This window comes from Tenebrio molitor, chromosome 3 (assembly GCF_963966145.1).
Source record: "Tenebrio molitor chromosome 3, icTenMoli1.1, whole genome shotgun sequence".
In the NCBI taxonomy this organism is placed as follows: domain Eukaryota; kingdom Metazoa; phylum Arthropoda; class Insecta; order Coleoptera; family Tenebrionidae; genus Tenebrio; species Tenebrio molitor.
The window spans coordinates 22,464,930-22,479,792 of NC_091048.1; the positions used below are offsets into that span (position 1 = coordinate 22,464,930).

General features: G+C 35.0%; 1 protein-coding gene across 1 annotated transcript; it reads left to right on the forward strand.

The window, feature by feature from the left end:
• The first annotated feature begins 598 nt into the window (after positions 1 to 598).
• On the forward strand, positions 599 to 12,756 carry osy (oskyddad). Its single transcript, XM_069042476.1, has 9 exons — positions 599 to 758; positions 6,650 to 6,847; positions 8,476 to 8,635; positions 9,232 to 9,588; positions 10,883 to 11,518; positions 11,567 to 11,744; positions 11,802 to 11,988; positions 12,047 to 12,312; positions 12,366 to 12,756. The coding sequence occupies exons 2-9, from the start codon at positions 6,666 to 6,668 to the stop codon at positions 12,665 to 12,667; spliced, it is 2,268 nt and encodes a 755-aa protein (XP_068898577.1). The 5' UTR covers positions 599 to 758; positions 6,650 to 6,665; the 3' UTR covers positions 12,668 to 12,756.
• The last annotated feature ends 2,107 nt before the right edge of the window (positions 12,757 to 14,863 follow it).

Genomic DNA, 14,863 nt, shown 5'->3' on the forward strand with positions numbered 1-14,863 from the left:
GTATGTACCTACTACTTACAAACACAATGAATGGTCCACGGATGACAGAACCTCGATAATTAATCAAAATTACTGCTCCTGTATCCATTAATACATACATAAGTAAACACTTTTCAGGGAAGCATTATTGCATTAATTTGCAGACGTGCGTAGGCCGAATTAAAAAATAATATGTATAATATTGTATACATACCTACTATGTATGTATATGAATCAAAAAGTTAATAACCTGATCATTGATCTTTCTTTATTTAGCTCTCATAATCAATTTTTCAATATTTTTGATCCCAGACAATTATTTATAACTTTCATCAATAACCCTGAAGTTTTTTGAATGGAATTTAACCATGGAATATACCCACTGACTACAAAAAAATTCCTCATGTACAGGATAACAGTATAAACGGTGTTTGAAGTTCAATACGGGTGCTCCACGAAGCGCCAGTGACGTCAATGGTCCAAAAAAACCTCAATGTCCGAGTGGAATTCTTTAATATTTTTTTTGACAAGACAAGTATACCCGGTTCAAGACGGAGGATTTAATTGGTCGACAAAAACGCAACGATCATATTTATTCGCTAAAATCGTACCACGTGACCGCGTCACTATGGATTTCCCCACTACGATGGACTTGGCGGTCGTCGTTAGATCTTCAAATGAATCAAAAACAAAACATTCGAATTGGTCTTGAGGTGTGGATGTGCGAGTGGAGTTAGTATAGTGAGAGTGATATAATATCGTTAATTTTTAAGTGCGAGGTAAGGGAACTAGACTAAGTCGCGGTTCATCTTCGATTGTTACCACTAAATTTATTTCCAAACAATTTGTGCAATATGTTATTGAAACGGTGTGCAATCACGACCAGAGTTTTGACTTGAAATGGATGTGCCAATTTCCTTGATATGTTGCGAAAATAATTTACTGAAATTGTGCACGGCAACGTCACTTCTTCTGCGCAAGTTGCATTTAAGCGATGCACTGCTGAAGACAGTTGAGCAGTTGATTCGAAATTTCCAAACAATTTGAAAGTGTCTAATGAATGTTTAAAGATCAGACGTTGCTCATAGCTTCATAAACTTTTAAATTGCACAATTATCGACATCGTCGAACAAATAAAAATTCCTCGTTTTCCATACGCTAATTGTAACAACTCCCTGAAAACACCCGAGAATCGTTAATCCTTTGGAATTACGACAATGTCGAGCCAAACAAGGTGACCGCAATGAAAACCACTGCTTTAGAGGTAATTCAGTTTTGTAAGTTCACAAAAAATTACCTCAAAATTACCATCAAGAACAATCGAACTGTTGCTAATGGTCGAAGCGAGCTATATAAATATATCTGCACTTAGACAAATAATGTTAAATTGGTCAATTTAATGATGAATTATGGAAATGTCCCTTATTACAAAACAAATTCGGAGTTAAGCAGCGAGCCAGTTGTTGCATAAAAAATAACCTCCAGAGACATAAATATACAATATCATTGGAAAAAATTTTATTAGAGAAAAATTTCCGAGTTAAAGAGCGCGCTATTTATTGCGTAAAAACAACCTCCGGAGACAAATACAAATAAATCAATTGCATAAATATGTATGGAACATCTTCCTCATGCATAATTAATGCTATCATCGACAAATTTTAGCCAAAATAGGCAGTGTAAACTGTACAGAAGGAGCAGGGAGTTGACAAATTTGAATAAAGCAGTTTGCTCCTACTTCATTGTAAACGTACCTAATACACGTTTGGGCGCATTTTTGAGTAAACTTGCAACACACGATATGCGATTATTTCATCAATAACTTCACCTTGAAATTGAAATCAATATCAGACTTGCTGAATTAATTATACAACAATTAATTTTTGACCCTGGTCTAAAAATGCTGTCAACTTCTTGCAGATTCATTCAAAATAACCAATAATCTAACGTTAATTACGTGGCGAAGTACACGATTAATCAATTATTATATAAAATTAATGTGACCCAGTTCCTCACACGGGTGATTTTATGGTTAACAAGAAGTGTTGTCTCGATTTCGTAATAGTTAGATATGAAAAACATAGAATCAAAATCTAAACATGCGACTATAACACAGTTTTTTCTTTAGGTATTCTACATGTACAATGTGTGGATATGGCAATTAGGTCCGGTCCATGTTTTTTGTTTTTATAGATTTGTAGCTTTACAATTAAATAATTTAAATTTAAATTTACCATTTACTTATTTCACTGAAAAGAAATTCAATACTGTTTTTTTTTCTATTTTCTTGGCAGAGCAATTTATAATACATATATACAATCATGGCCACCCAAAAGTGAACGATAGCTTGCGAACATTTCGGTATTTTTCGTTAAATTAAATTAGGCTGTATTCATTGGCGTTCGTGCAACCTGTTTTCTTGCCAACGACTCTTTACTGCAACGTACTCTCGCCACAGGGGCCAACGACCAATTTTCTTCAATTATCGTTGTAACGCCCTTGGTGCATAAATAGGTAGCTAAAATAAGCCGTTCACTTTTGGATGACTGCGATTGTACATTGATTTTAGTGAATTCTTTACAATATTTGAAAATTTTACAAATTACACGACTAAACTAAATCTCAAACAAATAAAAAACTGAGCTTTTGGTCACAGTTCCCAAAACACTGGCAGCATTTCCACTTTGAATAGCAATAGTTATTCTTTGTTAGAAATAGCTAGGGGATTCGAAAAAACCAGATTTTTCAAGAAGCAACTTGCTTATATCCTTAAAAAGTTCTTTGGCATCTGGGCTCCATGGGCCAAAGGTTTCTAAAGAAAAGACGACAAAAGTGTGATTTTCTTTAATGCTACAATAATACAATTCAATATGTGCGTTTGTGTTCTATTACGTTTTAAATCGCAAAGACAAATTATGTAAATTATTTTTTTTTATTTCTCGAAAAGAAAATGTATGATAGATATGTATATGGTGTATCTTATTCATAAATTATGGAATTTTTTTATGCGCCACAATTTATTGTCTCGGGCAACTAACTTTACACGAGAGAATGCTTTTTCCTTAAACGATAGAGTCATTTAGCAGCGTTTCAATTTACAGACATTTGCATAATACCAATAATATCTGGGTTTTATACAATTCAGTAGTGTTGGTATTTCGCACGAAAAATTCAAAAATTTATAAATATTAAAATTCGTTCCACGTGTTTGCATTTAACATTTATTAAAAAAAAAAGAAGGAATTATCTCTTTGTATTTCTGCTGGCCATTTGATAATGGGGCACGTAAATGTATAATGTCTTTATAATTACAACTTTGTTTATTTATGGATGTACGTGGAAATGTACTTAAATCATGTCACATTTAAAGTGCACATTTAAACGAAATTATATTTTACAAAAATCTCATCGTATAATTTTATAATCATGATCATGTCAGAATTCGATTCATTAATTGTAAAAGAAAATCTGGAAGGAATCGGCAAAAGAAAATTATTTTGCCTTCGTGCTCTCAAAAGATGACTTTTGTGCTGGGAATCCACAAAAACAAATTTAAACAATGCAGAATGCATACATTAAATTTTAAAAAAGTGGTTTCCTGTGACGCAGATCTGTTTAAATTATAGGTCTACAAGATAAGATCCGCTTTAAGTTGAGGTATGGGAAATTCATTGTCTGAATTTTACGAAAGTAATTTTGTTAAAGCGTACCTATTTTAGTAAATAAACAATAGCAATTAGTTACTGATATCACAGGGTTTAATTTAGGTACAAAGTGTCTATAAAAGAACGTATCTATATCGAGAGTCCTGTGAAATTCGAATTTATTTCATTTCTGCCCTTCTGTGGCATATTGTGGTACCAAATAGAAAAACAGAGGTTAAGTAAGTTCATTAATGACAGATTTTTAATAGACTGTTGTAAGACGAAAACTAATTAGAATATAGAAAAATTCTTAATTCTTAGAAACATCTTCTACCTTTAGAGAAAATTTCAAGAACAGAGTCTTCTCTTCAGTTAAAATCAGATGATTTTTACTAAACCATTTCCGAGCAGTATTATGTATTGTCAAATGCTTTGTTTACAAGTGTCGGATTTTCTACAAAAAAGTCTACTTAAGTAATTATAACAGTAAAAAAATATACTGAAGAATGATTTTTTTATTTACTAATTTCTTTTTCATATTTTGCTGGATTTTGCCTTACTGACGTAACTGCTCTACCTAATTATTTTTTCTATTTGTTGAAGTTCATTTTAAAGTGATATTTTGAATTATGTTTAAACAAAACGTTCAAAATTCGCGGTTTTTTTTTCAACATTTAGTTATAAATAATGTTCCCAACTTATACGTTCCGAAAATTCACATCGTATTTATTAGGATAGTCTATTTTACTAAAAACATTTTTATTTAAACCTAGTATATCTAAGAAGAATCTTAAAATGTTTATTAGAAGGAACTGGTAAGCAACTACGAGTATGTATATGTACTGGAAGTTCGAAAATAATAATGTTTTACTTCTAGATTTAACAAATAGGTGTAGAATACAGTTTGTTATATTTTATTGTTATTACAAAATTTTTGAAGGTTTCCTTGACCGTTTATAAACTGGGATGTGGGTGTACTCTTACAAAGACTTTATTTCGAAACATTATTTCATAATATTTTTCATTATATTTGGCACGTCACAATACGCATTCAGGAAAGTTATTTTATTTAAAAAACTTAACACATAAAGTTTGGAACAAAATTCATAGTAGCGTTATGTGATGTTTTTTGGAAAATCGCTCGGACAGGTCGATTTCATTTTGAAAAATGCCATCCTGTGACGTACATATACAACTGTTTAAATGACGTCATTGGTTTTTGCGCAATGACGTCATCACCAATTTTTTTAAATGGCAACCCCCACTTTTTTCATCTCTTTCTGATAGACGTTCTTACTACCTAAACGATGAATGAAAAAAATTGGTACCTTACATAACAATTTTTTTTGAGAAAATGGCAAATTTTGCTTTAAAAAATTAATTTAATTTTTAATGTAAAAATTTTAATTGACCTCAAACAAATGCAATCAACCATCTAAGGTTAACAATAAAAATTAACGCAAATGTTGAAATTATTTTTTGTACACTGCGCTCAATAATGTCAGGGCTTTTCGTTCCATTTTAGAGCGAATTCGCGGCAGTAAATCTTCTAAATTGTTTGGTCGATTCTGTTTTAAATAAACCCATACAAAAAAAAAAATTACATTAAAAATTAAATTAAATTTTTGAAAAAAAAATTGCCATTTTCTCAAAAAAAATGTTATGTAAGGTACCAATTTTTTTCATTCGTCGTTGAGGTAGTAGAAGGGTCTATCAAAAAGAGAAGAAAAAAGTGGGGGTTGCCATTTAACAAAATTGGTGATGCCCTCATTGCGCAAAAAGCAGTGACGTCATTTAAACAAGTTGCACGTCATAGGATGGCATTTTTCAAAATAAAATCGACCTGTCCGAGTGATTTTTTTAAAAACATCACATTACGTTATTATAAATTTTGTTCCAAACTTTATGTTCACACTGTAGAAATAGCAGAGTAGCAGAAATATCTTCTTGGGTTTTTCTATTGACGGAGTTACTGGTTTTTTGTCTTAGTAATAATTTTCCTTCAAGATTGTGATTATGGGTACCTTTTTTTATTGAAAAACCCGAATTTTGAGTATAAATTATTGCTGAGCTACCTTTCTTTGTACACGGCCACACTATGTTTTCACTTGTTTTTAACACTCTGTATTTTCGAAACTTGTATATTAAAAATCAGCAATAACTGTCCACGTTGACTCAACATAGTATTACATTTTTCCATTTTTATGCTTTCAATAAAACCAAAATTCACAAATAACTCAGGTATTTATTTATAACTTAGTTATTTAAAAGTTGTTCGTACATACCACTCCTAGCCCCTTGTAATGTACCATATAATTAGTAAGTACCTGCGTAAGTATTGAGCGCAGTTCAGTTGAGGATTAAGCAACCCTTCTATTCCTTCTAATGACCCTACTACCTGTTCTTAATCTGTGCGCAGTTCGAGTGCCCTCCCTACCTAGAACCTAGAACCTGTTTTGTGGGTTCCACAAAAAGTTGCAGTTATTATCATACTTAAAAACGTTACAAAGGAAGAGTAAAAATTGTAAAATAAATTCTGCGTGTTTATGTTTGCCTCGATTATAAACAAAAAATACTACAACACTTACAAGATCTTACCTCATCGGTTTCTATTCATCTTTTTGATTTCAGTCAAATTCGCACTTTCTATGCTAATGTAAATAAAATACGCTTCATAGTAAATCATCAATAGAATTAAGCAATTTGTACACAGTGTTATGTAAAATCCTGAAAGAATAGTAAACAAAAAAAAAATTAAATGACGAAGTTCATGATCTTTCTTCAATAATTTGTATTTAAAGTCAATGTTCAAGGACTACTTGAAATTACGAGTCATTGTTTAATATGCTTATAATTAGCGTTAAATAATGTGCATTTAGCAATAATTTACCCGCCCTGCACTTTGCAGCACATAATTTGACATATCGCAATGTCACTCTTCAAATTCAACTTGCCGTAAAAAAATCGCAATTTATATCGAAAATGAAGCACGTTTCCATCGTTAATTAATCGATTCTCATTTACAGCCGAAACAACAACAACATGCCAGAAGGTCCAAGTGACCTAGAACTGCGAAGGAGGCAGTTCAAAGCCCAAATGTCCACAGTACAAACCCGTCGTCAGCAAGCGGTTTGCGTCAGACGAGCTTACAAAAGATACGGTACCAAAAGCAACCCCTATGTCATTTTGGATGGGTTGAATATGACAGTACCGAAAGGTGCCATGTGAGTACCTTACGATTCTTACACCAAAGATAAATGTCAAAGTGAGCAAACCTGTAACACCGGAACACTTTTATTTCAATACAGTCAATAATTATTCCACATAGTTTGGTAGAACCGGTTTTTCGTTGTTGTTGATGTTTTGAATTACGTATTTCCCAGTAAAATGATCGAACGTCAATCCAGATTTTACACAATCGTGCCATAATTATACAGGGTTATTCACATAAAGCTAGCGTAACACGATACTAAATTTCACAGAAAATTCTGTAAAAATGACAAAGACAGACTATGATCCTGATCGTTCATTGGTGCTGAGCGAGGGTCTCTCTCATTTTCTAACAAATTTTCTACAAAATTTAGCATCGTGTCAAACTATAGTACGAGTATTTTTATCTTTGTAAGGAATTTTGGCTTAAGTCATAAATAAACCGAACAAAGACCCTACTTAAAGAAATTTATTGTGATATTGTACCTGTCAATCACTAGGCGGTCTCGGAGAAAAAAATTACCTGGGATAGTACTCAAAATATTTGTCGGAGACCGTCTAGTGATTGACAGGCACAATATGACAATAAGTAGGGTTTTTGTTCGATTTATTTAGGGCTTAAGTCAGAATTCCTTAGGAAGATACAAGCACCATAGCTTTAAGGCTGTATGACACGATGCTAAATTTTGTAGAAAATTTGTTAGAAAATGAGAGAGGACCAATGAACGGTCAGGATCTGACAAAGACAGACTATGATCCTGATCGTTCATTGGTCCTGTCGAGGGTCTCTCTCATTTTCTAACAAATTTTTTACAAAATTTAGCATCGTGTCAAACAAGCTTTAGATGGCGAGCCTGACCAGGTAAAAATGCAACCCAAAATACGCTTTACAAAGCATTCATTGTGTTTTGGTATTTAAAAATTAAATCAGGAATCCGAGTAGGTATTCTAACGTACGATCAGTTAAAAAAAAATCGAGTTACCTGGACTGTGCTATTCTGATGCTTTGATTGGTTCAAACCACCATTTTCGCCTACTCTGATTTTTTTTTTATTTGATCGCACGGTATTAATTTGAAAGGTATATCTGTCATTGCATTTTTCGTTCATATTTAGTATTTGAAAAGGTTTTCGAACGGTGATATGATCCTACTTACCCATTGCTTTTGTGATTTTAATCGCTTATTATTCTTATTAAATCATACTTTGTTGGGAGAGGTTTTTTTTTGCCAGAACTTGACATTCATTTGGCTGACGTTAAAAGCTGTCAATTTTATGTTTTATGTGCATTATGATAATGCTGGATAATTTAATAGGGATCGAGATTGCTTTGTGAATTGCCTTTTGGGTTGCATTTTTACCTGGTCAGGCTCGTCATCTTACGTGAATAACCCTGTATAATTTATTATCAAGGGTGGGTTTGGTTGGTGCATTTGCCCAAGGCAATGTATTTTGTTCAAGGTCTGTTTACCTTTCTCTGGGCACAGCCCAATTTGCAGTGATTCAAACCAAAATGAATTTGACCTTGTGTAGACACATTAGTGTGAATCTGATGTTGAAATTATCAAATAAAAATTTCGTTTTTGGACTTTTTCAAATGCTATGATTATTTCGTCTGAGTATTCGTATTTTATTTTGTTTAGATATGGACTACTAGGAGCTAGTGGTTGCGGTAAAACTACTCTTCTCAATTGCATAGTTGGTAGGAAAAGATTAAATTCTGGGGAGTTATGGGTGTTGGGAGGCACACCGGGATCACGAGGGAGCGGCGTACCTGGACCTCGAGTTGGTTACATGCCACAGGTAAATTTTCACTTTGCTCATAAATCACAAAATTTCTGGACCTCAAACTGTTCCACAACTTACTTAGGAATTTGGAATCTACCAGAAAGTTAAATTGTTATAATACAATAACAGTTAATTCTCTTCTTTAATTACTAGTAAATACAAATAAATCTATCGTGCACCTGTCATGCATGTCTTACGTACTTTGTTTATGGCTTAATTAAACCCATTAATTCTCTAATTATTACTACTCTTGGCAATTAACTCAACAACGAAATATGTATTACAACAGCTTCTTTCACAACACACAAAAATAAATTCGTAATATCCACCTTTGTTATTAAAAATCTTAAATTGAAAGCGAAAATTTCTTTGTGCACTCATCAATCACCTTGACCAGCATATTCGTGACGTAAATCTAGTTCATAATATTATGACGACATAACTTTCTAACTGAAACATTACAATAAGCACCAACTAATTAGACGAGTGCAAATTACGCGATAATTTCATGTTGTTCCTGTGATTTAATCTCCAATTCATAACCATCTTTTCGTTGGTCGATGCTTACTTAAGTAACACAAAGTAGAGCTAAATGTGTGCGATTTTTTCAGGAACTCGCAATTTACGGCGAATTCACAATTCGCGAAACTTTGAAATATTTCGGGTGGATATCTGGCATGACAACCGAACAAGTAGAAGCAAAACTGGGATTTCTAGTCAATTTTCTGATGTTACCTGACGCCGACCGACTGGTAAAAAATCTGAGTGGTGGCCAACAGCGGCGGGTGTCCTTGGCTGCAACCCTAGTACACGAACCGGAGTTGCTGATCCTTGACGAGCCGACCGTAGGAGTTGATCCTTTGCTGAGACAAAACATTTGGGACCATTTGGTGGAAATTACCAAGCATGGAAGGACCACGGTCATCATCACGACCCATTACATTGACGAAACGAGACAAGCCCATCTTGTAAGTTGACTTAATTTTATTTGATTATTCAAAAGAAACAACCAAGCCAAGCAAACATATATTACGAGGACTCATGTTCACGTGGCCATGCTTTTTTACAACAAGATAAAGACAATTGGCAAAACACTCCTAGAACATTTAAAATGTGTTTCGCATTTTTCCCAACATCTAAACATCCAAGGTTGGCGATACCATTAATTGTCACCATTAGCACTTTTATCAAGACTATAATTTATGCAATTACAGTCATCTGTATAAAAATTATTACCTATCTTACCACCGACAAAAAATTCCTTGAACATGTTTCAATGAATTGAATTGTGCAACTGCAAGCAACACACGCAAGTTGTGCTCTACAGGTTCATTAATTAATAAATAAGTCCATAATTCATTCTTGACGGAAAAGTATTCCATTTTCGCCCACCTTACAAATATCCGGGTTGGTCATCAGTCTTTAGAATCCGATAATTGTTATTGTAAATAAAAATAAAAATGTCAATGCTTATATTGGAGTCATATAACCAAAAATCAATAAATGATAATGTTAAATAAAAGTCGTGTTAAAAATAACGTAGTGATGACATTTAATGAGGATTGCAAATAATATAATAAATTTAATATAAGTGTTAAAAAATTATTTGCACCCGGTTTAATTACATTAGAGCGTCATTACATTAATTATGTTTATTTATATAAATAAATTATGCAGCTAGATAGGTTAAATAAAATTAACTGGTTTTGAAGGAGTTGACTCGATTAATTAGAGAATCTTTTATTGTGGAACTGACTTTGGATTGGTGCCTTTTCGACAGTGTCCTGAAAAAAAGTAATGATACTGTTAATAACCGCAATGGTTGTTAATAATTGCCAAAACATGTCGCTTTATTACCGATAATTACCACTTACCTGAAAGTTACGACCGTGGATAATTATTTTAGTCTCTACAACAAAGTAATTACGACGCAATTTAAAGCTTCACGTGGTGTCTGGTAGTTTTTCTGCTGATTAAGCGTTTAAATGGTTTCGAAAAAATCCTCTGCGTCAGAGCTAACAGCAATGACAACATCAACCTAAACCTTTACTCTCTTCTGATGTCAATGTCGAGCTCACAGAGTCGCTCACCTTGATCTGCATAAAATCGAAAAATTTTCGTGCTCATGGGGAACTTCATCCGCTGCTACCACCAAATCTGAAATACCAAGCGGAAATTTCCAAATTGCCTAATTGACTTTCGCAGCTAGGTTTTACCTTCCTAAAATGTGGCAATCGCCTCTCATGAATATTCTTTCCGCAGATAGGACTGATGCGCGGCGGTTACTTCTTAGCCGAAGAATCCCCCGAGCGGTTAATCTCGCAGTTTGGTTGCGCAAGTCTGGAAGATGTCTTCCTCAAACTCAGCGTTATCCAAAATATGGGCAAAAGACGCCGGTCAAGCATCCTTCAGGGCGTGACCGAGGCGATACAGGTCCCCACTGGAACGATAAACGAAGCTGCTGTCATTGACGACGAAGTGGGCGAAATCTCGGGAGAGTTTGGTGACAACGTGTCCATGTCGAGTCGGGGAAGAGTGTCGATAGCTCCAGAACCGACGGAAAACGCCCCTCCTGAGCTACCACCAGAGGAGGACCCTCCTATGGCTTGTGCGGACTATTTCAAAATTGTCACGCTAACTCACATGCACGCCCTCATCTGGAAAAACTTCCTCTGGATGTGGAGAAACGCACCAGTCATGACCTTCATCACGTTACTACCGGTGGTGCAAATTATCTTGTTTTGTCTCTCTATAGGGCACAGTCCGAGCGGATTGTCACTTTCGGTAGTTAACCACGAACTGCAACAGTCCGAAACCTGCGAATTAGCTCCCGGTTGCAACAGCACACGTTTAAGCTGCAACTATCTGACTTTCCTGGAAAATCGAACACTGCAACTGGTAAGTGCGTTAGCAGCTGTTTGGGCACAAGCTGAACGTGTGTTTCAGAGCTTTTACGCGTCTGAAGAGGAAGGCAAAGAAATTGTTCGGCGCGGAAACGCTTGGGCGGCTTTGGTGTTTGCCAGTAATTTCTCAGATTCTATTCGGTCGCGTATAGAAGGCGGAAGGAACGTGCCGGACTGGGATTTAGTCACTTCATCGGTGGAGGTGTACCAAGATAAGTCCAGTAAGTTGAAATAAGTACAACGTAAAATGCAGTGTACTTCACTCTTCACTCCTCTAGATGAAAATATTGGCAGTTACATCCAAAGAGACTTATACTTCGCCTTTGAAGACTTCTTTAAAGAATATTTAGTCTCGTGCAACATTGACAGTAAAATTGGATCGATACCGATCAAATGGGAAAGGCCAATCTACGGCTACGATAGTACAGATTTCACTGACTTTGCAGCACCGGGTGTTATGCTCACGTGAGTCTTTGCCTTCAAAGTCGAAAACTCTCCTGCTGACTTGATTTACTTTTTCCAGAATCATATTCTTCTTAGCGGTGGCATTAACTTCTGGAGCTATGTTGCTAGAAAGAAACGAAGGAATTTTAGAACGGTCACTGGTAAATGGAATCAACGGAGTGGAACTACTCTTTTCCCATGTTATAACACAGTTTACTGTCATGTTTGGTCAATCTGCCATGGTTTTGTTTTTTTCCTTTTACATTTTCGGAATTACCCAAAATGGAAATCTTCTTCTGGTCGTAATTCTGATCATTATGACCGGTCTTTGTGGAATGTGCTTCGGTGAGTAACAACAAACAACAAAATTCCATTTTCTTAATTCATTCCTGTCGCAGGTTTTGTGGTTTCGTGCAGTTGCGACAATGAAAGGTCGGCTACTTACATGGCGATGGGAAGCTTCCTGCCCATAGTGATGTTGTGTGGGATTATATGGCCCATCGAAGCTATGCACAATGTCCTCAAGATCATTTCTTACGTCTTGCCGTTAACGAAGTCGACAGAAAGCTTGCGCTGCATCCTTGCCAGGGGTTGGAGCATCGAAACCCCCGAAGTATACGAAGGATTCATTGCCACTTTGATATGGATCGTCGTTTTCTTAACCATTAGTATATTGTTGCTCAAATTCAAGAAAGGTTGAACGTTTTCGTGTGATTCTAGTTTACTTGTAGTTTCGTATTTTTAATTTAATTTGTTTTTATTTAAATAATAAAATAGATGTTTGAAAAAACTATTTTCCTTCAAATCCACCACACCTTACAGCAAATTGTTTTATTGTTTACAACTATCACAAATTCTCATTTTTCTCCTTTGTAAACTGCCTCTTAACTGCCCTAAAGCAAAATTAGCAGATAACCGTTGCCCTAGACAACACATTCAATGTTACATTTCTGACAGGTCTTGAAAAATTTGTCAAAACTGTCAAAAGCAAATGCAGAACCATTTTTAAAAGATTTGGAAGCTTCAGGGACGTCGTTTCAAAGAATAAAATTCAACTCGTTTCTGGGTAAATTGGGCTTTTCTAATTGCCCGCGAGGCCTTAAAACCCTATGCTCGTGTTTTAATCTTGTCCCTCGGGCAATTAGAAAAGCCTAATTTACACAGAAACTCGTTGCATAAATAACTATACAGGGTGTTTTCGAAGTTGAGGCGTTCCTTTTAACATGTGATAGTATGCGTTGTTCTAAAGAGTTTTATCCAAAATCACCTTAGTAAAATGTCTATGGCAATGAAGATACAATAAGTTAATTTTTTTGAAATTTTTGAAACCGGTCCTGCTCAAATTTTGCGCGGATTTGTTAGAAATTAGAATTGACAAAAAAAAAATCAAATGAGCATGGACGTTAATCAAAAATACTGTCAGAGTTGTCATCTAATTAGTCGGAATGGCTTTATTATTAGGAAAATAATGAGCTCACAGATATGTTGCTAATGTATGGGCAATGTTATCACGTTATCAGAATGCAGCTGCGGCGTCCAGAGAGTACGCAGAGCGATTTCCGGAAAGATACCACGTCAGTTATTAATCTAGTACAGCGGAGAAATAGACAGGACCAGACTCAAAATTTTAGAAAACAATAAAAATATACAATTAATTATCTCCGTTAATACAAACATTTTACTAAGAAGATTTAGGCTAAAATTCTTAAGAATAATGTATAGTACCTCGTGTTACAAGGAACGTCTCCACTTCGAAAACACCCTGTATTGCACGACCTGTATATAATGAGGAACTTTACTCCTTGACTGTATGGAGTAAACCGGGTCTTTTTTCCCCTTGGGCAAAAAACCAAAGCCAATTCAATCTTTTATGATACATATTCATTTCGAATTATGTAATTTGTTTTTCTACTCGAGGTGCCGTTTGTAGCCCGAAGGCGAAGCCCGAAGGACTGAGGGTCGTACAAAGCACCGATAGTAACGATCATGCAGTCCCGAGGTGCAGATACTATTATGTGCACGATCCAAAAATTTTAATTGAAAATGCCGAAAGGTTAAAAATTATTTTTAACTGTCAAAATGACACTTAAATTTAATTTGACAGTGATAATTTACAAATTTTCGACTTTTTTCAATGAAAATCGTTGGGTCGTGCAAAAAATAGTATATGGACCTCAGGAATGAATGATTTTTACCCTCAGTGCTTTGTAGAACCCTGGGGCTACAAACTGCACCTCGGGTAAAAATCATCCACTTCACTCCCTCGGTCCATAATATGTAGGTATTTATGCATTAAGGGAGATATATTATGAACATGATTTTTCCCTGAGGTTGACGTGGTTATAAACCGAGGGCTTTTCGCCCGAGGTTTATAAATCAACCGAGGGGAAAAACATGAATGAATATCTCCCGTGGTGCATACAATATTTTATTTTTTAGTGTATGTAAGTACTTAAAAGTTAAAACCTTCTTAAAAAATTTGGAGGAAAGATTGCGTTACTATAGTTTGGTTCTCAAAGGTTGTTGTAAACAATGGGAAAGGCAAAAAAAATCAAAATATCCCAAGGGAGTTATGAGTTGTTTTTCATAATGCGTATCTATGACGAAACAGATATTTATGCATTAAGGGAGATATGAACATGATTTTTCCCTGAGGTTGACGTGGTTATAATTCGAGGGCCTTTGGCCCGAGGAATTATAAGTCAACCGAGGGGAAAACATGAATATCTCCCGTGGTGCATACAATATTTTATTTTTTAGTCTCTGTACTTAAAAGTTAAAATTTTATTAAAAATATTTAGCAGGGAAGATTGCGTGAATATGTGGTTGCTATAGTTTCGTTCTCATGAGTTTGTTGTCAACAATGTGGAGGGCAAAAAAATTTGACAAATCCCAA

Bases quoted from the DNA above. Each gene is read 5' to 3' on its own strand.
- osy (XM_069042476.1), top strand. From the start codon at position 6,666: ATGCCAGAAGGTCCAAGTGACCTAGAACTGCGAAGGAGGCAGTTCAAA. The intron at 6,848-8,475 runs GTGAGTACCTTA...TATTTTGTTTAG, and splicing joins ACAGTACCGAAAGGTGCCAT to ATATGGACTACTAGGAGCTA. The intron at 11,989-12,046 runs GTGAGTCTTTGC...TACTTTTTCCAG, and splicing joins GCACCGGGTGTTATGCTCAC to AATCATATTCTTCTTAGCGG.